General features: G+C 37.8%; 2 protein-coding genes across 8 annotated transcripts; both read right to left on the bottom strand.

Moving 5' to 3' along the window:
* Positions 1-336: 336 nt before the first annotated feature.
* LOC122415702 (zinc transporter 2-like) lies at positions 337-18,357 on the bottom strand. Of its 6 annotated transcripts, XM_043428068.1 has the most exons (10): positions 18,227-18,357; positions 17,288-17,894; positions 14,862-15,028; positions 4,510-4,700; positions 4,233-4,343; positions 3,990-4,138; positions 3,216-3,367; positions 2,864-3,062; positions 2,201-2,441; positions 337-1,885 (listed from the first exon to the last, which is right to left on the bottom strand). In XM_043428068.1, the coding sequence occupies exons 3-10, from the start codon at positions 14,900-14,902 to the stop codon at positions 1,740-1,742; spliced, it is 1,230 nt and encodes a 409-aa protein (XP_043284003.1). In that variant the 5' UTR covers positions 14,903-15,028; positions 17,288-17,894; positions 18,227-18,357; the 3' UTR covers positions 337-1,739. The 6 variants fall into 6 exon arrangements, with proteins under 6 accessions (XP_043284003.1, XP_043284004.1, XP_043284006.1 ...); XM_043428069.1 differs by lacking the exon at positions 14,862-15,028; XM_043428071.1 differs by lacking the exons at positions 14,862-15,028; positions 17,288-17,894; positions 18,227-18,357 and adding an exon at positions 12,864-13,112.
* A 45-nt stretch (positions 18,358-18,402) lies between these two features.
* Positions 18,403-25,994, bottom strand: Uggt (UDP-glucose-glycoprotein glucosyltransferase). Of its 2 annotated transcripts, XM_043428064.1 has the most exons (18): positions 25,761-25,994; positions 25,255-25,471; positions 24,942-25,177; positions 24,648-24,830; positions 24,382-24,551; positions 23,881-24,290; positions 23,301-23,746; positions 22,806-23,164; positions 22,408-22,651; positions 21,870-22,323; positions 21,626-21,734; positions 20,763-21,548; positions 20,628-20,642; positions 20,308-20,485; positions 19,935-20,221; positions 19,487-19,775; positions 18,966-19,113; positions 18,403-18,882 (listed from the first exon to the last, which is right to left on the bottom strand). In XM_043428064.1, the coding sequence occupies exons 1-18, from the start codon at positions 25,761-25,763 to the stop codon at positions 18,854-18,856; spliced, it is 4,563 nt and encodes a 1,520-aa protein (XP_043283999.1). In that variant the 5' UTR covers positions 25,764-25,994; the 3' UTR covers positions 18,403-18,853. The 2 variants fall into 2 exon arrangements, with proteins under 2 accessions (XP_043283999.1, XP_043284000.1); XM_043428065.1 differs by lacking the exon at positions 20,628-20,642 and having other exon boundaries at positions 25,761-25,991.
* Positions 25,995-26,185: the final 191 nt, after the last annotated feature.

Below are 26,185 nucleotides of genomic sequence, written 5' to 3' on the forward strand. Positions count from 1 at the left end.
GTATGACAATTCTTTGATAGTGCGTTCCGATGTTTCCAAAATTCTACACATATAACAAAAATCAGTGTTTGCGTATATTATTGAAAAAATGGTTTTGGAATCTGGCCGTGTGTTATATAAAACACACTCGAAGAATCACCAAAGCTACGCAGCCAAAACATTGAAAAACCGATAAAATTTTCATTTTGTAGAGTTTATTCAAATCATTATTATTCCCGCTTAATCAGCCCATATAATTGATAAATTTAAAAATTTTAGTAGAAAAAATAGAAATCAAGTCACTGCAAGGCCAGGGTTTAAAATGAAAGAACTTCATAAAAAAATACAGTCTAAGTATTGCATGAAACTATGAAATAAAGCTTTATTATTAAATATAACAGTAATTTGACGCGTGTTTTATTTTTCTTGTTAATTCACAATTGCTTTATACATTCGATTCGAAGTTATACAAACAGAAAATGACGGATGATCAATCGGATGGACAAAAAACACCTTACTACACTGTTTTTATAACGACGTACAATGCATATTTTTTATTGCGAGGTTCGTAAAGTTAACCAGACTTTTCGACGCATTTGAATGGCGGGGGAACTCTACAATACTTGAGTGACTTTGAATTTATCTCATTAATTTGCACCGTATAAGGACAAAAATATGTTTTCTATTCATAATGATCGTGCATATATAATTGTAATTGAACGTTGCATTGTCAGTTAATGCATCTTCGAGTTCAATCATTTCACTCGATGATAAGTCAAACGAAATAATAGCTCCAAAATGAGGATTCTTGGGTATCGTCTTCTTTACAATTCTAACCTCAAATCTTCAACGTTCTTATCGTTCTCTGTTTCTGAAGATATTCTTCATGAAATTTATATTGAACATTAAATTATTCTCGTTTAACAAAATTAACTCCACAACAAAACGAAGATGAAAAAAACGAAACAGATTCGCAGGTTCTACTTATTTTAATTGCTTGTATGCACATACAAAAATTTTCCAAATATTTTTAAAATTTCAACATTAAATCTTCAACATGCAAATTACCAACTTTTGTTAAAGTGATTGTTTGAAATGAGAAATTAGTTACTTTTATTTGTGCTAACCAGAATCAACAAGAAACCTTAACTATTCACAAATTGCAGGAAAAATAAACTCAACGTTGTTACTTCTTCATTTAATTATTGCCTCCGAAGCAGAAATTTTCTATATATTCTTAGAATTGAAATAGTAATCCTGGACTATTTAAATACTCCATGGCAAAAGCAGTCATTCTGATTTTACAAAACCACAGTCTGTGCAAAGAAAAGCACATTGGACAACTTCAAAAATCCAACTCTCAAAGTCATTACTTCGACTTGGTGACAGATGGATGATTTTTTTTTGCTAGTTACCAGAATGCTACATATAAATGGAACAGAAAATATACTGTTGTGAGAAGAATTAATCTTATATGAGAAAAATTGTTCTTACGTAGTAGTGACTTACAAATAAACAAACGATTAATGACTTCATCGCTGGAGTATAATTTGAGTTTAATAATCGTAAAATATGGTTTCGCGAACACTTTTTGGATAATTACCCCAGCATTTTTTGTGTTAATCTCAGAAATATTGTGACAAAAACAAAGAGAACAGAACAGGGCTGAAAAGGTTGAAATGCGTTGATACAAATGTACAAATACTCGATAATTGAAAGTTGTATTTACAAAAATGAGGGAGAACCATCATTCATTTCTTTTACTGTTGCGGTGATTTGCACTGTTTGCAATTTTCCATTTTCTCATTGAATTCTTCGATCTGCAACGTCATCTCAAAGAAACTGTAACGATCGTGAATGTTTCTTGTTGCTGTGCGCAAAATTTCTTGAGGACTCGAGCCCGGAGCTGTAACGATTGGTAGAAAAAGCACATTATTTCCATCTACAAATATTCTCTGGGCAAACGTTCATTTGCATTTGATCAAGGTTAATTCAATACAACTACGGATAATTATGCAAATGGAGAAAAAAATAAATGTAGTAGAGAAACGTGCTGAATTATGCTCAGGCATAAAATCTCTACTGATTTGTAGTTTCGCATGAAGTATTCAAACTGCAGGAAACTACAGAGAATTGTGCTCTCAAGTTTTCGTGGTGAAAACGATTATTCGTAGACGAATCGAAGAGCAAATATTTCAAAAATTCACATTAAAATACTCACTTATAACTAAATGGGCCGAAAGTGCAGTCTTGTCGAGGGAAAGAGCCCACATTCGCAAATTGTGAACCTTTACAACACCAGGAATTTGCATGAAGGTAGTTTCTACCTCAGAATATTCGAAACCTTTTGGAGTTCCTTCCATAAGAACGTTCATAACGTCTTTTATTATTGTGATTGTCGTGAAGAGCACGAGGATCGAAAAGAGGAACGTACAAATCGGATCTACGAGTCTCCAGCTCGGCTGTAAACAAATAAATTAATAATAAATACACAAACTTGAAAAAAAAAGTCATGAATGTCAAATTAGATGAATGAATAAAATCAACAGACAGTAAAGCGCGTAAACAAATTTATATTTTACATAAAAAGGATCTTAGAATTTCACGATTTTCAACTTCAATTTGAACACGTAAAAATACACTCGTCGAAGCTAACAAAATCCAAAAAATCAACTCGATTATTTCGCTTCAGAATATTTCTATTTCTATTCGAGACAATTTCATGGATTTACTTTTAAACTGCTTCATCAGTATGAGACGACCGAGATAACTATTGATGAATATTGTTAAATCACGTAATTTGAATATTGAATTGATTATCTTTGAGGAAGATTAATGATCGTTATAGAAATGAAATGATTAGCAGGCACTTTTTTATCTTCACCTGGAAATAAATAATTAATGCAGCAACAAAGACGCCGGTGCTCTGAATGAAATCACCAAGAACGTGAATGTACGCTGCTCTGACATTGATATTAGTTTTTTCGTCTTTTCCATGAGCCTCGGAAGCCTTGCCATGACTGTGACTGTGGCCGTGTCCACCGCCGTGACTGTGGCCATGTTGATGAAGGGTCAATCCCATGCTGCAGACAAATCATCGATTCAAAAATCATTTATCTCGTGACTGGACCATTTTCAAAAATTCAAATTCCATTTTCTTCACAATTCAAAGCTCAATGCCCGGAAATTATTTTTGCTGAGAGATTAAAAAAAAAAATTCTTTCAGGTCCACTGACATGAGATTTACCGCAACACCGACCGCCGACGTGATCAACATGATGCCTGCATCGAGATCAAAGTTTTCGTGAATTACACGCTCCACTGCGAGATACAACAGGATTCCTGTGACCACCCAAATTAAGAGGACTGACGTAAGAGCACCGATCACCTGCAAGAAAACATAATTTTCATCATTTTCTTTCCGGAGTTATCTCAGGGTGCAAAAATACAGAAATTTCTTAGAGTAAATTGAAGCAAGTTCAATCAACAATTGTTCATAGAAGTTTTTATAAAATTTAGTATTCAATTGGAGCAGTTGAGTGGATAATCACTTATCTCGTCTTCTCAATGTAAATGATCAATTATGAAGAACTTTTAATAGCTGATAAGCATACAATATTCTGAAAACTTATGTGAAGAGAAAATCTCATATTTGCGTAATTTTTTTATTTTCAATTTCTCAATTTTTAATAGCATCGAATTCAATGAGTATGCGCTACGGAAAAAAATAGAAATCTAATAAAACTGAATTTTGGCAGTCGCTATCGATTGTTCGTCATTGATTTGAGGATTCGTCTAAAAAAAATGTTCTTTTTTTTCAGTCAGAATTCACGCGGCGTTTAAGTTTCTCAGCGCGTTAATCTTGTTTGCACTGTTTAGTGCATGAGAGTAAAATTCAGTGAAAATTCGAGGACTCGTTCTGGGAAGCGTTCGTTATCAATGCTGTCGATGGAAAGAATTGTTTTTTTCATGCGCTTCGTCCAAGTTTGAAGAATTGCGTGACTCATTACCTCGGCTCGGTACCAACCAAAGGGCATTTTCCTCGTCGCCGGCCTCGCAGACACCCATATCGAGAACAATGAGATGAGAAACGACGCAAAATCGGTGAGCAAGTGAGCAGCGTCTGTCGCTATTGCCAAACTGTTGGACAAAACACCACCTACGCAGAGAACGACATTTCAGGCTTTGCGTTTATAATTGAAAAAATGTTTCGTGTTTCGATCTCGTCGAAGGTGAATTTCATCCAAATTTACCAATTATTTCTGCTATCATGAAAATGACACACAGAACACAGGCGATGATGAGCTTCTTTCGTGCTTTTTTGTCGATCGCCTCGTCTCGATCCCTGTGACAATGATCCTCGACTGAAAGAACATCAGAGTCAAGAAAATTTCATGAAAAATTTGACATTCGAAGTGAAATATTCAACCAAATATTCCATTTCAATTTTTCATTCATTCGATTTCGATATTAAAATGTGTCTTTAATTTTCCGATGGTGTGTTTTAGGGATGCAAGAGCTCAGACTCACAGTGACTGGGACTTTTTTCATAGTCCGAAGGCATCTCGTCGCTGCCGAGGCCTTTAACGACGGTGCAACATCCTGACAATTTTCCATGAACGCAGAAAATGACCCTTTTCGAGGAGTTGTCAGAATCCTGATGTTCGTTGTTGTTCGGTGGGATGCTGGTGCCGTATCCAAAGACGGATTCATCCTTCAACCTGAGAACGATGCGGAAAGAGATAAAAAGAGTTCGAAAATACAGTGAACGGAAAAAAAATGCTTGCAGTGATTGAGAAGTTCGAGTTTTATCAATTCTTTCGTTATTTTCAAGGCGGATAAAAAAAAACTCAAGCCGTTCGTTACTTCATTGGACTGGCATTGGAATGAAATCGAAAGAAGTGTGTAATCGCTCCTCGGAAAACGAACGGTGAAAAAGTTGCTTTCGAAGCGCGCGTCTTCGCGAGGCGGAAAGCACAATGGAAGTGCATCAAAATCGCCAATTGTTTTCTCTTTCTTGTTTCAATACGAACGACTCTGAATGTTTGAGGCGAAGAAAAAAAGTTGACAATAACGAGATTATGAGAATCGCGTATATTCGCGTACATGAATTATTCAATTCCATCAGTCTACATTGCGACGTCGAGAATACGCGACACTCGCAATATTTATTGTAATATTAGCATTCGTAGTAATCCAGGATGATATCTTATTGAGAAACTCCGGAAGAACGTGAACCGAGTTCATTTGAATTCTACCGTTCGAAGATTGATGAATGCGTTTCATAACGACCAACGAGAGTTGAGCATCATTTTGTATTATTTTCGAATACAAATTCCACATTGCATGTGAATAACTTGAGCTTTTTTTAAGAACGAACATTCCGATTGATGTTCAAAGGATTGATCCTCATTTTCGCTCAAATTTCAATAATCTTAGCTTCGTAGATCGTCGAATGCTAATTCGAATTGTGTAGAATTTTCGTTATTTATTGTTCAATAACCGGATCGATTGCTTAACTATTGATTGGTTTTTTTGTTCTTCATTTTTTATGTTCTCATTTTGGTTGCTAGTCAGAAATTTTCATCCGGAAATTCAATGAAAAATAAGGAATTTTCCTCATTCGTATTTCAACCTCGTTCATCTTCGTTTACAATATGATTATTGAATAATAGCTCGAAATTCCGAAATTACAAAATTAATCGAGTATACAATTTTATGATTTTGCATGGCGAGTCGCTAGCACAATTTATTGACGAGCGTGATTCCGATTGCTTATCAAGATGATACTATTATTTCCTGTTCTACAGCACTGTCATTTATCTTTTGAGCGAATCGCGCGCAAAATAAGACTCGATTCTATCTCGAGCACAAAGTCGTTAAGTGAGCGCAGTATTTCTAGCAATGTTTGCTCTTTCCACGACGATGATCGGTGGAAAAATCGATCCCCGAGTGATGTTTGCCTCGAATAATTAAAAACTGATGAGTAGCGAACGAAAAAAATGGGACGGTGCGCACGAACTCGATGAGAAGATTCGAATCAGGGAAAAAAATCGAATGTTGGCCAAACCATAAAACGCAAGTTACAATCGATAAGAAACGATTGTCAAATTTATTACAAAAACATCAAATACACCACGAAATTTGGATGATTCACTGAAAAACCTTTGTCAAATATGTTCTTTACAATATTTACTCCAAAAACTTATACACACACTCACACGTGTCCACTGAACTGTTCAGAGTGAAATAAATCCAGAGTTTGTAAAGCTCTGATAAGTCATTGATCGATTGACACCAAGAATATCGAATTGTGCACAAAACTTGAAAAAAAAAAGAAGAAAAAGAAAAAAATGATACGGATGAAAGAAAAAACATTCGAATGTCATACAAAGCTCCAATAAAAAATGATTGAGAGCCGGACCGAATGATTGAGCACGAAATTTTTCAGAAAAGTGTCAAGTAGTGCTTCACAAAACTTTGGTGTGTCCATAAACGATATTTACGAAATTCATATTCTCCAATGTTCACAGTAGAAAATACAGATTTACGTGTTTTTCTGCATAATTGTAAATGAAACTAACCGCAAATTGTTAGAGCACCGATAAGATACTCATTGTGCTTTCTTTCCCTGACAAAGAATTAATGAATCGATAACGCATGGAATGAACCACATGAGGAAAAACGAAGAATAGAGAACCGTCAAATCGAATGGCAAATAAAACTCACTCCATTTTGTTTTTTCAGAAGCAACAATCGATCGAAGAAGACCGCAAAAGTTTGTGTTTGGTGGACAAACGCTCGGTCGATCGAGACCGCTGAAACTCGAGTCTCTATCGACACTAACGATTCTACAAAGTGTGGCTCCGACATACACACGCACACAGTCAGGAGCCGGAGGAACACGACGCTGCAAGGGGCACTCGATTCACAAGAGACAGAAACTGAAGTGACTTAGACGGTGGATAACTCGATACTGAATAGTCTAATCATCAAAGAAGGGATAAATTCTTCGGCTGTATATATATATTTGCTCGATATATTAAGGAGGGATCGATATTGCCACTGTATCGAGCACTGCGTTTGTTTCTATATGTCATAAATATTCTCGAGTCACGTAACTTCCGTTCCATATAATTTTTTGTCCTGCGGTTTATAAAACGCGGAAATGCTTGTCCTGTTTTTAAACTTCATTACCAAAAGGTTAGCAAAAATCTCGATAATTCGGTGGCACCGAGTGTGCAGTGAGCTGATAAAGTGGTTGATTTCATTTCTTTTCGATCAACGAATTGTGTGGCGAATGAAATTCGTTGGCTCAACGAAAATTTTCTTGTTTATCGGCTTCGTCATTTTTGACGACCACAAAAATATCGTTGAATCAACGAATTTTAGTTTTTTCTTAACGCTCCCTTTTACCGTTGGGCAAAGCCCAGAATATTTGCTTTTCGAAACACGATTTCATGCTGCGTTATAATCGAAAAATTCAATCGAAAGTTTCTTCAACGAATTAATATTCTCGGGCAGTGATGCAAAATTCTTTTGAATATTTGTGGGGCTAAACAGTAGTTTTGCACGAAATTTGTCGTGTTTGATATCGAGATTCTCTTCCGGAGTGTGAAGAATTTCTTGGATAATTGGCGGCTGAACGAACGAAATTGCGAGTTAAAAAATGGCGTTGAAAGTTTTTAGAGGCTTGTGAATAATGTGAAAAGTCTTCTGGATGCCGATTTTTAAACGATAACACGTCGAAGAAGGCAAAAACAGTTTTTCTCAATTATTTTTATTTTGCCTTCAAAGGCTCCTTTAATTACGATATTTAACCATGAAAAGAGGAGGAGAATTGGAGGCCAGCGGTAATGAACGCGCGAGAATTGTTCTCCGGGATTGACGAGGAAGGCGATAGGAAATTAATAGGTCGAAAAAAGCTTGTCAAAGAATAGAACGAAAAAGAACGACGATTATGTTATTTCGATGCACGAACCGATTTAATTTCGCGCGATTATTTATGCGCCACTGCGCGCAGCGAGAGTGAATTTAATGAATTTCTGATAAGAACCGATCGCTTATTTCGCTCAGTTTTATAATTAACGAAAGGAGCAAACGGAACGATACATTTTTCTCGCTTTTGCTATGACCGATCGAAACTCATCGAGGTCCTTAAGAGTACACGAGATAACGGTAATAACCGAGACGATGATCTTGCGCCCGCTGGCCTTGATCCGTCGGTCTCTCTTATCCCCCCACCGCCCCACCCGCCTTCTTCATTTGCTTTCTTTTTCTTTATCAATAAAATCCCGTTGATTCGATGTCGTCGCAAATCGAGGATGATCGAACATTGCACTCGACGATTTGCCACCAATAACGCTCCCTGCGTACACCGAGAATTGTTTTCTCGATTTACACTACGAATCGTGAGGATTTGAAAAAACGAGAAAATCGATAATTTCGTGTGAAATCGAGCAAACAAGTTTTCGGAACTCTCGATCGAGTCGACCAATGAATAATGAAGCAAACGACGAAGAGGGCGAGCTCTCGCTGTCGTTAAGAAAACGTTTCGATAAACGTCAATGAAAAATTAGCATCAGATAAAAAAAAAAAAAGAAAAAAAATAAGAAAACGTGTAATTGAGTAAAATTGGCTACCAACGCGTTAGCAAAGGTCTCCTTTCTCATTTTTCCGAAATTCTGTTGGCTGAAGAGTTCGTTAAAGTTGCGTGGACTTGGCACGGTCGAGGTCATCGGTCCGCGACGAATCGGCGAGCCCTCAAGGACGAGCCTGGTATAGTTCGATGCCATGCTCAAATATTTAAGGCATCCAACGTCCTTTCGTGATAGTTTTAGTCGCGAGCCAGATCTAATTTGAGTCTATATCTATGTCGATTCGCGGTCCATAACGAGAAGCAGAACGAGATCGCGACTCATCGAGGAATCCGGAAAAACTGGTCCGCGCCCCGCGGATCCGTACCGACCGATCTCCAATCTTTGAGCGGAGAGAGATGGACAGAGCGAGGAAGAGAGAGAGTGAGATTCGCCTTTCTCGGTCCCTCACTTTGTCTCCCTCAAAACAACTCCTCTCGAATCACCGGATACGTTCTCCCGGACGTTCGCTCATTTTATTGTTCTTCATTCCACTGTTGCCGTTGTCGTTGTATGATTCCTTATCACTGGAACAACGTCGGTGCACTTGGAGCGTTTCCTCCTCTGATAAAACTCCATCGAGCCTATTTTCTGTCATCGACGACCTTGGAAGATTCGCGAATGAGAAAACTCCGAGATTTTTTCCAACTCGCCATAAATTTTCGCATTTTATTTCAGCACCGAAAGACGAAAATCCTCTTTCGTTGAGTGATCGTTGGGGTGAGTTATGCAAATTGGCAAACCGTCGTCGGTATACGAATCCTTGTAAAGTTCGTAATTAAAACGAGCCCGATGACGGTCGGGTCTTCATTCAACGTTTAACAAAACTACGCATCGAATGTCTTCCTTGGAAAACTTCATTTTTTTATTTTTATGTGCTATCCGGTTTCGCTTCGACAAGCCCATTAAATTGTTATTATCGAAACTGGTTTTCCATCAGAGAAACAGAAGAGGAGTAACGAAATAACGTTTCAATCGGTTCAAATGTTACGTCACAATTTTCGCCCGTATTAAGCGGGGGTCCAGCTTTAGAAAGTCAAAAAAATCGATTATTGTCTTCGGGAATGTTTTTAGGATAGAAGGAAATAACTCAGCATACCGAACTTTGAGCTATAGCTTCAAAGATATTTCAAGAGGAGAAGAACATTTTTTTAATGCGAGAAATACTAATTTGTACATGGTTTATGCACCATGTCTGACTGTCGAAGTTTCTCAGCTGCGCGTACGATATGTGGGGACCGTAATAATTGTCTGGAAAAAAAATTCCAAATCGCGAAATATTATACTTACGGTACGTTGAAGTGAGATTCTTCTTCTTGAAAAACGTTTGTTTTTTTCAAACTCGTTGAAAATACAGAATTTACCAATTTTTTCGGGTTTTTAGAGGTTCGTGTGAAAAGAAAATATATGAAAATGAAAAAAAAATGTGGAATTTTCGTTGCAGACAATAATTATGATCTCCAAATTGTACGTGGCTGAGAAACAACGGACTTTTTGACTTTCTGAAGCAGGACGCCCCCTTAATGGATGGGTGAGTGATGACAAATTGGCCACAATCGAGTATCCCACGGTTCTGATTATTCGGCGTGTCAACAAAGAGCCTGAATCGTTTCTTTCTGGTTCACAGACAAGTCGAACGATAAAAGAAAAGGAAGAAATGATTTTTTCGATTTTCAATGTCTTCAACGTCTTATCGTGAGAGTAATAAATTACACGCGAATAATTGGAGCTCGAGCACGGTCCTCGTGGTATTACATCTTTCGTGACGTACCCGCGCGAGTATATCTGCAATGGCGAAGTTGCTTCGCGATAACTGCGGAAGGCAACGTCTGTTGCACTTTTCCTTATCAGCATACGCAGTCCGCGAGTTTCTCTCGGTCTTCTCACAATGCACGAGTTCCGTTCTCGATCGTGCACCAATTCGCATAATGCGACTGGACAACGAGCCCGAAAGTTAGTCTTTTTAATTGCGTACAGAATAATGACCACGAGGACGAATCTTGCTCTGGTTTGTTAACGAAGAGAGTAAATCCATTTATTCCATTTTCATTCGTTGAAAGCTTCGTTTGAAATTACCCAGAAGTGGTGACGGAAGGACGAATTGTTGCTGATCGCAATCTAAAAGGTTCGGGAAAGTTGGCAAATCTTTTTTGCGCTATGGAAATGTTTCTGCTTATTTGAAACGAGGACAAGCGAGGAGGTATACCGAACCTCGAGAACGCTCTCGAAAAGACAGAAAGAAAACGAGAGAGTGCGACGACGCGAGGAAAGAAGAAATTCTTGATCGATGCCTCGTGAGATCGCGACCAAAGAATTTGTTCTTCATTTCAATGAAATTCGAATCCGTAACGGACCGGAGGACGTTTGTATGCGTGAATAAAAATGAGTTTTTTTAAAAAGTGCAATCACATTTGTAGTTTGAAAATTTTTATCCAAAAGGCTGCTTATTGGACGAAAATAAAAAGAAAAAAATGTTTTTTTCTACAATCATTGAATGGATGGTAAAATATTCTGCTCGATGCTGGCCGAACGACAGTTAAAATTTTTCTTTTCTCAGCAGCAGCAGCATAATTCGGAGTCCATTAGAACGAGCACGAATCGGGTATTTATTGGCAGGAAACCGCAGTGTGGCTGCTCAAAAAATAGACGTCAAATTGACCGATCAGTTTTGCACGAAGAATTGGAGCAGCTCCGATTAATTTAAGGTCGATCAACATCGTTTTTTCGCGAAAGAAACCGGGCCGAGGCCACCGTCGCGGTTATGCAACGAAAAAATCTTGCAATTCGACTCGCAACAGTCTCATAATAAATTTCGTTTAACTCGAGTTAAAATATCCGGGAAAAAAGTAGTTTCATTGGCGCTTGAACTTCCGGAGCGGAGGTCACTTCGGACTCTGTTAATTGAGTAACGAACGAACATTGATCTTGCCCTCCAAACGGAAATTGCCGGCTGAACTCTTCTCCTCGTCTAGATCTGTACAAATACGTGGGCAAATACAATAAAACACGCATGTTCACACGTTATCTGTCCGCGCACCGTTGCACACGGTACCTCTCGAAGGCTAACGATTTGATCGCGATTTACCGTCAATCAATCATCTGAGTCACTCGATCACGACGAGTCACACACAGCAAAATCGCTATTTGCTTTATTCCAAAATTCGATAAATATTCTGAAAGCCGATAACAATAATCGTTTTTTCTGGCATAAAAAACGTGCTCGATTTTTGTCTATGAACCATTCTGCCGGAGCTCTGACCACATTTTTTTCTTGTACTTTTTCATCCTTCCCATTTTACGTGACACTCGCGAATGGTCAGGAAAAAGTTCACCGCAAAAAGTAAATCGAAAGAAAAAAAAAACGCGCAACTTTTAATTCGCATTAATTTCTTTGGCCAATTAAGCAAGCGAAATGGATTCGAACTGAAAACAAAGCTCAAAGAATCGGATCGAATTTCAGAACTTTTTTATTCCCCGGGATTTCACATTTCTAGCTACTTGCATTCATTAAAAACTCCGCGAAAGAACCGGATACTTGGCACGCTACTAATGTCGCTTCGTGGTGAGGTAAAAAAACGAGAAACAACGGTGAAAATAGCGGAAGCTCGATTTGAATGATTCCATAACTAGACCTTTTCCCTTTCCCGTGTTAAGGGGGCGTCCTGCTTTAGAAAGTCAAAAAATCGATTGTTTTCGGGAATGTTTTTGGATAGACGGAAATAACTCGGCACAGCGAGCTTTTCGGTACAGTTTCAAGGATATTTAAAAAGTATAAAAACGTTTTTTTAATGCAAGAAATACTAATTTGTACGTGGTTTATGCGCAAAGTCTCCTCATTGTCGAAGCTTCTCCAAATTTTTTTTCCATTTTCGTATATTTTATTTCCACATGAATCTATAAAAACCCGAAAAAATTGGGAAATTCTATATTTTAGAGTACGTTGAACTGATATTCTTCTTCTTTAGAAGCGTTTTTTTTTTCAAACTCGCTAAAAATATAAAATGTCGAAATTTTTTCGAGTTTTAACAGGTTCGTGTGAAAAGTAAATGTATGAAAATGGAAAAAAAATGTGGAATTTTCGTTGCAGACAATAATTACGATCTCCGCATTGTACGCAGCTTAAAAATTTTTTGTTTTTTCACTTTCTAAAGCAGGAGCCACTTTCTAAAACACGGTCGATCTTAATGAATGCGAATGTGACAATTGACGTGAGAGGGATGACACGTGGAGAAAAAAAAGCAAACTCACAGATTGATCTTCTCGTCATCCATCATCATGGCAATGAACGATATTAGTGATGCAAATTGAGAGGCTAAGAGGGAAAAATAAATGGCGAAACTAATCGGATTGTTAGTTAATTATTCCACTGAAATTATTCCACTGAAATTGAGAACGATGCTCAGGCCCATCGAGAACGTACTTCGGGGACAAGATGTGCTTGTAGGCAAGACGTTTGAGAACTGTCTCAGCGATGTAACTGGTTAAATAAACAAAAAGTGAGGACTACGTAGCACGTCTGAACGGCCAATCCGTCGTTTGACCAGATAGCTCAAGTCTTGGACTCTCTCACACACAATGAATGAAAATGGAAAGAGAGAAAGAGGGAAAAATATGAGATATGAACTCGAAGCAGATCTCACGCTTTTCTGGCCACTTCTCCTCCTCCCTCCCTCGATCCTCCCATCGAGAAAACCTGCACACGACTCTCTAGACACGAGCTCCGATGATAAACAGTGTAGTAAATACGCTCTTCTGTAATACAATCTACAAATAATGCTTGCCACTTCGTGTTGATAAAATTCTGGTAATCGCTTCGATTACACATTCTTGGCGATGTTGAGCTCGGAACCAAAGTCGACGATTCCTTAGGGACGTGGTCGAAAGGGAAGACACTTTTCACAGAAAGAGAAGTACAATTTTTGTAGTCGAAAGGGCAAAAATGGGGGTAGATTTTTGAGGAGTTAAAATCCAGAGTCGTCGCTCCTGACGAGCGGGGAAAAGGTTCGATCGAATGTTTTTTTTTCTGGGCCGTACAAACTTCGGCTTATTTTCGATAAGGCTCGAAAAATTTGTTTACTCAGAGACGAGTCTGGCGCAGCCTCGGAGATGGTCGAACATTTTTCAGGTTTTTTTCTGGGAAAGAAATTGAATTTCGAGACATTTTCTGATATTTTTAGTCACTCGGTCACTGGCAAATTCAGTCCGAACGCGATCGTCTTCAAGATTCCTGAAGTCTCAAATTTACTCAGGATTTTCATCATAAACGTGCCTTATGAAGGCTTTTTGACGAAGCTCGTGAGCTTTTTTATCGGTCACGGGATTTGGGAAACGTCCGAACGTGAGCCCTAGTAATTGGGTCAAGAACAATTTCAATTTATTGAGTAAAAAAAGAAGAAATAACGAAAAATGAATTTTAAGTTATGGAAAAACGTAAGAATTGGCGTGTATTCGCTCGGATACGAAGCATTTGAGTGTAAAAAAGTCTGAAATCGTTCGCATGCGTTCACGTTCGAAAAGTCGATTCCAATGTGCGGTCCCTAGAGCCAAAATGATTCAGAAGCAAAGCATTTCCGACCGAGATGTCCTCAGACCGGAGACAAATTTCTAAAAAGTCCTTGTACCTATTCGATTGATAAATTTCACGATGAGTAAACTCAAGAAAAAGTGGGCGTCTCAATTCTCTACTTTGAGATTTGTTTCGCCTCGCGAAAATTGCCCAACACCATATCCACGACGAATCGTAATGAAAGTCACGAACGAGTTGCCAGAAGACGTTGCTCAAATTAAGTAAACAACCTTGATTACATAGAAATGTGTTAAGGTCGGAGATGCGACGTTTTAACAATATGTGTAGCACATGTAAGACAGGAAACCGTAGTGTAAGAATGCTCGTTTGAATTATGCAAGGCAGCAATGATAGATAGCAATCGAGGATCCGAGAACGTCCGGTTCTATTGCAACTTCAATTCAACTTCAATTTCAATTTCAAAGGAGTATTTCCACAAATTTATTTCTGAAAGTGATGACATTGTCATAACGTAATTTCAAGGAACACTCGTTCTTGGAATCAGCCTCAAAATCGAATTTTTCGGAACAGAATATTGCGAAGAGGTTCCATCGACGTGTAGCTCGAATCAGTTACTCGGCAGTTGATTCAATCTCGTCAAAACATCGCAACTAAATTTTCATTTTCAAATTTCCACAAAGATTTTTCAAAGAATATTGCAATTTTGTTGTTTCACGTACTTGTCACTCGTACATTTTCCTTTCCAGCGATCGATTTCCATTTTTCAAACGCAACTCCTCCAAATAGACGTGCACAAATATGTTTAGGGAGTATACGAAGAAGAAAAAGTATGCTCCACTAGAAAAACGTGCTTGACGCCTCGCTCGTATACTCACTCTGACCCATGCTTGAAGCGAAAAAACAATGCATCAGTAATAATAATGCCCCCATCACTGTTGTGATGGAGCACAATCTTACGGATATTTCACTTTTCGATCGTGTTTGCGCCATTGTTGCCAAGTCAACTATCTCTTCGTGCACTCCAAGGAATACATTTTCGCTTCAGAATAATTATTAATACAAAAAAAAACATTTTTTCGTCTAAAAAATAAAAAATATTCAATCTAAGAATCTCTTGGGATATTTAATTAAAGTAGATCATGCCCGTAAAATGGTATTTTATGGGTGTCTAAATTGGGTCGATTTCTACTTCCTAATTAAAAATATTATCACTCTAAATCAATGTTAGAGTTGTTAATTCAAAATTGTAAATACACTTTTTCAACTTATTTTCGAGCGAATGAAATGACAAGCCTTAATTTAATTAATTCGTCAATGGCGAAAATACTATAGTTTTTTATGTAAAAAATCGCAGAAAGTGCAATGGGAAAAACGAAAAAGGGTCAAGAAAAAAGTATTGATCGAAGCCTATGACAGGAGAATGGGCCAAGCCAAGAAGAAACGAAATGCCGAAATAAGCAAATGTGAGGTTACGAGTGCTCATCTACCAATTTCGTTAAATCTTTAACGTAACATATTTTTATTGTACTAGTAAGACAATCTTCTCGAATTTTTTCCCAGACCTTCGTTATATAATTCATTGTTATCGTGTACATTTTTCATAAACTTCGTAAGAAGCATTCATTCATTGCATGGAAAGATCCCTATAACCCTGTGTTATTTTTCTTCATATTTAAAAGCGTTTGTCACAAGAACCGATAAGACGAACCCTTTAAAATTTGATACGCATGTCAGTCGACTACCCATTTAAGCTCTGTCTAAATTTCAAGACTTTAATAAAATAGTTTCGTGCATGAGAGATTTTTTGTCGTTTATTTTATGAAAAATATAGAAAAGATCAGTGCAAGAAGAAATTAATTAAAAGGCTGTGGCTACTCGTCCGGATATTTCGTACACTAAAAGCATGTCCGGACGAATAAGCAACCCTCAATCGTCCGGGTAAAGCGGGAAATCATTGGATAAAACGTGTCCGGACGAATATTATTCGTCCGGCTACCCGGACGACTAGCCACTGCGTAATTAAAAAAGAAATTGAAACAACGTTGGAACGAAATGATTACTCATTAAAATCGAACGTATCGCGATGAGTGATGTTGAAATATTGAATGTGGTAATATAATGTGTATTTCGGTCCTGGAATTCGGACACTTTGTATTCCGCTGAATAGGGACGACGGCACACATGTGCGTGAACGGGCGGTTTTTTCATTTCCGTAACGCTTATCGAAGAATGCGAGATAAACGTCCTGACGCTATGCTCGAACCTGAATAAATATCGGTGTACTTTTATTTTTTGACATCCTGTCACTCTCTAATCCTCACTCTTTGTCTAGGCGAGAGTTGACACTCGTTTTATTTCCTTTCACATTTTTCGCGCACGGCGTCAAATGTGAAAGCAATAACGAGTTAATGCGTTTGATGGTCACACGGAGTTACTGGTTTTTCACATCTCAAAATTTTATAATCCAAACGAAGAGCAAACGTTTTTTCATGACTTTTTTTTCACGAGATATTTTTCATCATTTTCGTATTTCGAAAAGGTCAAAGCAGCACGATCAAAGTGATTGCGAAGAGAGTTACATGGTTTTGGTTTATCCAATAAAATCATTTTGTCATCGAAAAAACAAAGATAAATAGTTTTACGTGACTTCTGGAGAAATTTTGTACGACGTCAAAAGTGAGGACAAATACGTGAATTTTGCAAAACGTGAATACGAACACAGTATTTCGTGATGAAAAAAATGATGACTCATTTTTTACTTGGTCGAAGATCATGCACGAAAATTCAGCCGCAAAACATCACGAATACCGAGACAAAACGTTGGAAAGACGTCAGAGATGGCGAGACAAAAAATACGTTAGTCTGCTAATTAACGAAAAAAATGTACGCCAATGTAAAAATAATGCAATTCATCATCGTCAAAAGAGGAAGACGACTCTTCGTGCGAGACAAAGTTTTTCGTTCAATTGAATAACAAAAATGTTGGTAAAACCGATTGAAGAATCTCCCAAAACATTGTAAAAAAATATTCAACTATTAATTGCAAAGTTTCAAAATTCTACAAAGTCTAACAATTTTTAAAATAAATGTGGTCACAAAATGAACTACTAGAAAAAGATTAAGTATACTTTTCGTTTTAATTTACATGCGATAATCGTTGTTTTTTCCTATTCCGTCCATGTAGAGCTTGAATACAGCTGGGAAAACTTGGGAACTGGTTTTGTCGTTTTTTTTTCACCGTACACGAGCGAAGACACACACATACACAGCCGCGCACACTTGATCGGTAAAGTGAGCAAGAAAAATAGAATTACGGGACGTTTGAACGTGACAAGATCGGCGAGGAAAAAATATCACGATAATTCATGTGACATAGAAGACGACCGGTTCGTTGTGAACTGGGAGAATTTCATGTTGCTCTTTCAGGTACGAACCGTAAGCGATGTTTGCGAACAAAATTTCATTCTCGTCGACGATAAATTGTCCACCGGACTGCGAGGAGAGAGACGACTGACCCGAATCACAGAAGAACGAAGAATTCACGTCCTACACTCTCTTTCTCGCTCTCGCTCTCTTCTTTTTCCCTCTCTCTCTCCTCGCCGTTCTTTGCGGCTCGAACGACTCGCCAACCACGCGAAATGTTTCCGAGGACTTTACTCTCGCTCGGAATCACGTGTGTGAGGATTAAAATCCTCCTGGTATTCGATGCCGTGTCGTAATTGACCCTCCCGATGATTGGCCGTGCCCATTTCCTGTGAAAAAAAGCAGAATAATCGTATCATGTTTTTTTAAACGTTTTTTTTCTCGCGATTCGTCTCGCGACCTCGAACAACTTGAGGATTCTCTTAGACAAGCTCTCAACCATCAGGAATTCTGTTGTTTTCTTTTTCTGTACTTCTAAAAATTGGTCTTTTCGATTTTTGCGAACTCAGTGTTTGAGGAGGGACTGTTCGATGAGTTTGAAACTTTACCAGTAAAATTCGAAATGATAAAACGACGAAATTTGGAGTTTTTCAAATATCGTTTCTAAAGTACAAAGAAACTGTAAAATAATCAAAAAGTTGATTACAAAGATTTTTCTCACACTATTAACTCGACCAAGTGGTTGAAGATCTTTGAAAATGTCCCGCTAACCTCGACGTACGGAAATTCTGAGGAAGCATTTGGTGAATTCCAAGTAAAGCGTCGTTGAATGATGATTAGCTGAACGGAACAAGTAGAGGGATTCATATTTGCCGCAAAGCAAACAATTCAAGTTCGTTCGATTTTCACGATTACTCGTCAAACTCCAAGTAATATTTATTCATTAGAAAAACTAATCCTGCTGACATACATGGTCGAGAACTTGTTCCACAGTAAGGACGCACGAGCAATTCTGTCAAAAAATCTATTCGCTCGTTACCGCCGTCGATGGAATGAATTAACAGATAAATTTGATTTTTTTTTTTGAGCTAGTGATTGATGTAGATAAATTTGCTGATGGCATCAATTAATTAATTCAAGTTGAACCGGAACAGATCCGGATAGAAGGATTTTCCATCTAAATTACATTCATTTTTAACCAGCCATTTTTATCACTTGACTCTCTTCCTCTCAAATTTTGTCCAACAGCAAAAAGTTTGCAGCACAAAAAAGTGAACGTTATAAAAAATTTTTTTGTACAGTTTAGTGGTAAAAAAATTTCTTCCATTTTGGGACGATGAGAAATCTTTCACAGCTCTTCGTGCTTCGGAGCGTCATCTGGAAAAAAATATCGTTTTTTTAATAATCAGTCGAATTAAAATGTCTTTTACGAACAAATCTCACGAAAAATGTAAATTTACCTGAGTCTTTCTCATCTTTCTCCAATTGCCTAGTCTCGTTCTCAAGCCTCTGTTGCAAGGTTTTGATCTCCTCGTCATAATCCTTCCATTCAGGCAATATTCGCATAGCTGCTTGTAGTTTCGCTTCCTTCGTCATTGGATTGTTACACTGAAAGATTTCCATACATTCACAGTTACCACAAGTTTCCAATAACACGATTCTTTGTTTAATCTCTAGAGTTTTCAGTTCTTTATACTACAAAACATCAATATTAGATATGAAATTGAGGTCCTGTGTTCCACAGATATTTGAGAGAATTTTGAAACTTATATTAACATCACGCAAGAACTTGCTTGAAAGCGATACCGCCGGAAATCAATCCACAATTATTTCAATATGATCATATTGAAAGCAATTATTTTTATTGATTTACTTCAAAGACTTTTTCTGGGTACCCTTTAGAAATTTGATCATCATTTTGAATTTGGTTTTCTGCGTTTGAATGCTGATAAGAAAAATGAAACGTGAAAGTCACACTCACCAAGTCAATAGTTTTAGCGTATTTCTTGGATCTGTCATCACACCAAGTCTCACACCACAGCCACTCTTGTGGCAAAGTTTTTATCGCAACTTGATGAATCATGTTATTCGGTAAATCTTGATCAAGATTAGAGAGACTGTTCGGATCCTGACTAAGAGCTTGATATTGTCCTCTCAAACGATCGCCCGCAGCAATGCGACGGAAACGCTTCAAATCAACGACGTAAAGGGCGCTGATGTGATAATTACGTCCTTGAAGATGATTTCTCCAATAACCTTGTCGCCAAAATCTTAATAAAAGAAAGATAATTAAAATCGCGCTCCCACGAAAAGAAAATGAATAATCTTTTTCAGTTTTTTCCCACATTTGGAAAGATCGATGATCAAATCGATTCGTGAAAATCTATCAGTGTCAGTTTTCTTCGATAATAGCATTGAAAACGTAGTACCTGAAACCATCCATTTCGGTTCGGCTGTCACAGAATGGCGGATAAGCGTAGGGAGCACCCTCAAGATCGAGACGAGCAAGCTCTTTGAGATCAGCTCGAACAACCTGATCAGCGTCGACGAAAATAATTTTCTTGACATCCAGGGGAAACAGAACATCGAGGAAAAGAATTTTGTATCCCCAAATCGTTCGTTGCTTCTCGGTTTGTTGATGGAGCCATCTGGGCCATTTGTATTCGACAAGCTCGTACTCGAAACCATATTCTTTGGCCATTTGGGGTAAGAAATTCTGTGGAAATACCGTTCGAATGAAGAATTTGGAAAACAATGACGTACAGTAACGTACGAGACGAATAACCGAATATTGATGGTAACCTTCAAGGTCGGTGACAAATAATTTTTGAGGAACCAGAATTTGACAGGTGTCTTGGTATGTTTTATGACGCTGAGCATCATTATTTTGATGAATCTCTCGTACAAATGTCCGGAGGCAAGAGAGAAAATGTTGAGTTTTTCTTCCGATTCTCCAGCCTCATCAGCATTCGTGAAGGTCCTATTTTGGGGAACAAGAAGCAAAAGTTTTTTCGAATTTATATGGATTCAGGAGCTGAAGAAACAACAGTGTTTCCCCAAATTATTTTAAAAGAATATAAAGAAACTCCTACGAGAAAACTACATAGAAATTATGAGCTTACCAAAAATTGGAAAAGCTAGAACAGAACGGACGAAAAGATAGAAAAAGAAGACGATATTTATGACGTGGATGTGGCAAAAAAAAACTGGTAAATTAATCGGCAATACTTTTCTTTGAATATTTGTCGTTTGCTCACCTTGAGATCGAGTCCCACAATCCCGAGCTCTTTTCGTCTTCCCACAGTAAGTCCATGTCAGCTTTGTCCGGTTTCTTCGAAACTTTGAGCTTGAGAACATGACTGCGAAGAGTGCTTAGAAGAACTTTGACCTCGTTGCCATTTTGAACGACGTCTTGTCCACCGACGCTGATTATGTCGTAAATTTCAGCGGATCTTCCTTGTCGCAATCGCAAAAGCCATTCTCCGGGATTCGCTTTAAGTTGGAAATATCCGAGATTAGCCATTACGATCGTGTCGACCATGACCGGTTGGCTTTCGCTGCCAAGTGTTATTTGCAATCCTCTCGGTGGATTTCCCGTCAAAGCTTCGAAGCAGTGTCCTTCGAGCAACAAATGTTCCAACTCAAATTCACTGTGAACTCCAATCGCGACGTTGTCCAGTTTTATATTATCGAGATCGTAAACGCTCTTGACGACCTCGACCAACCAATTTTCTGGGGCATGTATGTACTGCGTGAGCAACGAGGACGTTGGTAGTTTCGTGAATTTCGCTAATGCTCCGGACAATTGTCCATCGGAAGAAAATTGTAGCTCCGGCTCAAGAACGAAACGATAGAAACTCTTCAACGGCATGTCACTGTTCTTCTCGACACAATTGAGGAATACTTTGATGTTGCAGTTCAGAGATTTTTGAAGGGTTGTCAGTATAGGGCCGAGCTTTTGAGCACCGCGCGATACCGGATCGACTATTGCCATAATATTGAACGCAACCTCGTCGGGATTCGGAGCTGGAATTTTCACCGAGCTGTTGAAAAAAATACGAAATATTTCAGTTACAGTCCTGTTACGGTATTTATGATGAGCCGTTGCTCTCATACGAACCTGTACTCGTCGCTGCGGAATGGAACTTCGTACCGACTCCGTGTCTGGGGTCTTGGAACGAGAAGCGATGATATTTGCATTATCATGTCATCTGATACTTCACTTTTCTCTATAAATACAAACAAATATAATGAATAACGAATCGTAATGAAATTCGTATAATTTTCGTGTGAAACTTTATTTGTAAAGGAACATCTCAGAGTTTGACTCAAAATGTTTAATTAATATCAATTGATTTTTTTACCATAATCATCGTCGTCGTCGATAGTTTGGAGTCTCATCAAATTCGTAAGCAATTTGTCGCCGTACGTGCTTTGACTAAATCTTTCGAGAAGAGCAAAATCTTCGCTCGTAAATTCTTCATCCTCATCCAACGGACCGAGGACACGGCCATTGCAAATGACCACTCTGTCTTCCTTCTTAACTCCGAGTACATTCTTCACGTAATGTCGATGGAAATCCAAAGTAAAACCTTGAGTTTGCATCAAACTCTTAATATCTTCTTCAATAACAAATTCGCCATTTCTGATCAGCTTCACAGTTTCTTCGTTCATCAGATTATTCATGTACTTTATGCCTTTTTCGCCGGAAAGTGTATACAGCGTGGCCAGGGCTATTTTGTTAATCACATTCGCATCGGGATCAGAATTTTCTTCACTGTTAACAATTACGCTCAGTCTCACGTCGGTGTTGGTTCCCTGAATTCAAATATTCGAAAAACTCTTTAATTCCATAAAATAAAAAATCATTGTGTCTTCAAGCCATTTTCATTTCGTTCATACCAAATATTCGAGCGCCTCTCGCAACAATTTTCTACCAGCTTCAGTCTCGAGGTCAACGACTATCCAAAATGAATACAAATGTCGGACGCTCGTTCTTCGTGGAACCGACAAATAGTTGGTTTTCGCCATCAACCACGCTGCCATGTCCTGCGGATTCCAGCTCTTATAGTCCTCGTTGTTCGGCACGGTACCGATCAAATTTAACCATTTGTTCTTCTCAGTTTGAAGAACTCTCTCGTTCAATCTAAATACCACGAAATAGTGCAATTATTCGGATCGTTTCAGACTCTAATTCGTAGATATCTTCATATAATTTTCACCCAAGTTTTTACGAGTAGAATTTATCAAAAATGCTCAAAATCACGAAGGAAAATATCTGATTATTTTTATTTATTCACCTGGGCATGACGTTCGGCTGTTTCATAAGATACTCAATAACATCGTCGTCGTCGGTGATTTCGCGAGTATAAACAGCTTTTTGAAACTGGGGAGTTTGAGCGATAGCAGCAGCAAAAACAGTTTCCTTGAAAGAGTCAGCATCGAGATCGAAAGTTGGCAAAGGTACACCGTTCAACAATGCTTGAGGAAACTTTTTGAATCCCGTACGCTTGACGAAATCACTTGCAAAAGACCGACCAATATCGTATTCCGATTCTTCACCGAGAATATAATTTATATCCGCTGAAGGATCTCGTGCTTTTATTGCTTTCTTTACGGACTCCACGTCGGTCCCGTCAGGACCCATGTATTTGCTCAACTGAAATAAATAAAAAATTAATACATTTGTTTCAATTGCTAGAAAAAAAGATTACAACGAAGAAAATTTCAAGGGTCAAATGAAATATGGGTAAAAATGATTGGAGGCTTGCGTAGAACGTCTTTGAAATACTCACTTCTTGCAAGAAGTACAAAGCTTTCTTAGGACCTTTGGACAAAGCAAAGTAGTGATATGCGTTGTTAATAGCGACGGTGGGATCGGTTAAGCCAGTTTCCGACGTGTCATAGTTCGTAACGAAAACGAATCCGACGCGCAACGATGTCAAATGAATGGAGAAAAGTGTTTCGACGAAGCTTATACAAGGTTTCGATGATTCGTTTGTCGGATCGATTATAATGACCAAATTGTACAAATTACGACGAATATTTCGTAGCATTCCAGGGAAAGTTGGGCGCAAAAGGCCTGGGAGCGCGGGAGACCATTTGCTATATTCAGGATCTCTTTCTATGTCGTTGACCCACGTTATTGCCGAATCCGTTATGTCGATGGCGAAATCTTGGCTGTCAGAATCACCCGAGAGATCGAGAGCTAACAATTTGTCCATTTTTTTGTTGCTGAATCCTAGAGATGAATATTTCATTAGTGATATTAGCAAAAACTGAAAAAATACATTTCAGAATCCCTAACGAAGATGAAATCTTTCTGTTTGATGAAATAAAAGTCAAAATATTCGTCAATATCAACGATTATCGTACCTATTTTATGAAGAGCTTCCATAACTCTGAGTTCACTGCGCAAAGATTCCAACAGCGAAAGAACATCAACCGAGTCAAGATCAAAGAAGAGTCCATTAATAAATAGGGCAGTATCGGTGGGTTGAATGTGCAAGCTGCCAAAAAAGATATCCTGATTGTGTTTCATCTCTTTTTTCATTTCATTGCTGACTTTGGTACGTATGAGAGATTTTGCTTGGATCGGAAAGTTTTGAGCTATGTCTGTCAGTACATTGAGAGCGTCCGTAGGTGAAGAACTCAATATTCTTTCTGCAGCTTGATGACTCAATTCCTGAAATTGCCAAACTTTGAGAGCGCCAATTTCATGACTCGTTTCCAACAGGTGATTCTGGAGTTTATCGAGTTCTGTATGTTTGTCAGGGTAAAGTTTTCTAAAATCAAGCAAAAGTGTTAGTAACGAAGATACTGGAAAGTCTGCAAATTTCAGTCTAATTTTTTATGATGAGTAAAAAAAAAACTTACTTGAGAACTGCAAAATTGATCCCATCGATCTCTTCGACACCCTCATTCAGTGTCTCAGATCTCTTTCCAGTTTCTTTGATATCCGAGTCATCGGTCGCTTTGTATTCAGTTGATTTCATTTGCAACTCGACACCATAGCCCGATAAACGCAGCTTACGGTTTGGACGATCCTGGAAATAATTATTTATAAACCCATGAAGGTAAAACTTAATGACATTGAACAAAAAAATTGACTGTATAACTTATCAGTTGTTTGTCACTCGCACCTTTACGTAATGTCTCAAAATGTAACTGATTTTTTTTGATTCTGCGAGGACCTTCAATTTTTTATGGAACTCTCTGAATTCTGGTGTTCCTAGTTGTCCGTAAAGAACAACATGCTTCGAGGACTGTTGCGTTCCAGGGTAATAATGGTCAAGAGTATATGTGTTTGAAGATACCCAGTCATCCTATGAAGTGCAATGAATAATTAGCCTCAATCAAATCCAAGGCCACAGAAAAAAAGAATAGAGAGCAACCAGAATTATAAGATATGAATGTCACTGAAAAAAATTATTTACCTGTTCAATAAGTGTTTCAACATCGTCAACACTACACGTGAATTTGCCATTGATATCAACAAAAGCGCTGCAGTCCAAACGAGAAGCATTTTTATTCTGAGCCATTTGTGAAAACATTTCAACCTTGGCAGAATAAATACGCAAAGAAAGAGCAAGTTTGAGGACTGATAATTCCATTGAACTGAGAAAGTTACTGGCCAATCCAATTGATTTCTCATATCGTTCTTTGTCTGTCCCTAGAGAGAAAATTACTGTATAAAAGTTCACAAATTTCTTATTTTTAATGAGTTTCGATGAAATTTTGACTTCAAACCTGAAATAAGTACATCCTCCGCATCAACGACATCATCTACAAATTTCCAAAAATCATTGGGATTCTCATCATTGAGATACTCCGCCACTTCTAGGATTATCGGAGTCTCACTCCATTTTGCATTTATTTGAGTAGTGACATACTTGTTTATTCTTCTATCGGTATTGGCATTGCTCAAGCCAATGAGCAACAATAATGCAAGGAAAAAATTCCACATCTACGGTAAACAAAATAAGTTGCAAAAAATATGAATAATTATTATGGATAAAAAAAAATTGTCTTCCAATTATTTTTGTATTCAAATCCACATAAATACGTGGATTTGAAATATTGATAAAATATAATGACCAAAAACCGTCTGGCTGCTACTTTTGAGCTTGATAACCACTTAAATTATAATCACTCGGTCGTTTTTTTTCACGAATTTAACGTAATAAGATTCAAAAGATTGAAGAAATGGTACATTTGTGAAAATATGAACAAAAGATTGTTATATTTTTACTTACCATTTCATTTATTCGATATAATATCAAAATCAATCATAAAAAATACATCGATGACAACGACCAATCCATGTATCGCACGTGCCACCAGAAAGACACATAGGCAGAATGCAGACCGACTGACTGACCCGACCGACGCGCAAAGTATATAAATTTTACCCCTATACTAATTTTCGATACGGCACTGCACTGTACGACAAAACGCACTGAAAAATATATTGACAGTATCGAATATTTCAAAGATTGTGAATATATTAAAACTTGTTCATAAAATTAAAAATTTACGACTATAAACAATTAATATAGATTTCGACTTCGTTTTTTACAAAATCTATAATGAAAGAAAATAAAATTTATTCAGGCAATATATAGCCGCGATCGAAAAAAGAACATGGCTGACCTAACATCAATTTGGAATATATTCGTAT

The sequence above is a fragment of the Venturia canescens genome, chromosome 9, assembly GCF_019457755.1.
Source record: "Venturia canescens isolate UGA chromosome 9, ASM1945775v1, whole genome shotgun sequence".
NCBI lineage: Eukaryota > Metazoa > Arthropoda > Insecta > Hymenoptera > Ichneumonidae > Venturia > Venturia canescens.

Coding starts and splice junctions, on each gene's coding strand:
- LOC122415702 (XM_043428066.1), bottom strand. CDS start 5,087: ATGTACGCGAATATACGCGATTCTCATAATCTCGTTATTGTCAACTTT. Junction 4,701..4,845: donor TCCAATGCCAGTCCAATGAA/GTAACGAACGGC, acceptor CATCGTTCTCAG/GTTGAAGGATGAATCCGTCT. Junction 4,139..4,232: donor CATGATAGCAGAAATAATTG/GTAAATTTGGAT, acceptor TTCTCTGCGTAG/GTGGTGTTTTGTCCAACAGT.
- Uggt (XM_043428064.1), bottom strand. Junction 25,178..25,254: donor GGAGGATGTACTTATTTCAG/GTTTGAAGTCAA, acceptor TTTTCTCTCTAG/GGACAGACAAAGAACGATAT. Junction 21,735..21,869: donor CGACGACGACGATGATTATG/GTAAAAAAATCA, acceptor TTGTATTTATAG/AGAAAAGTGAAGTATCAGAT.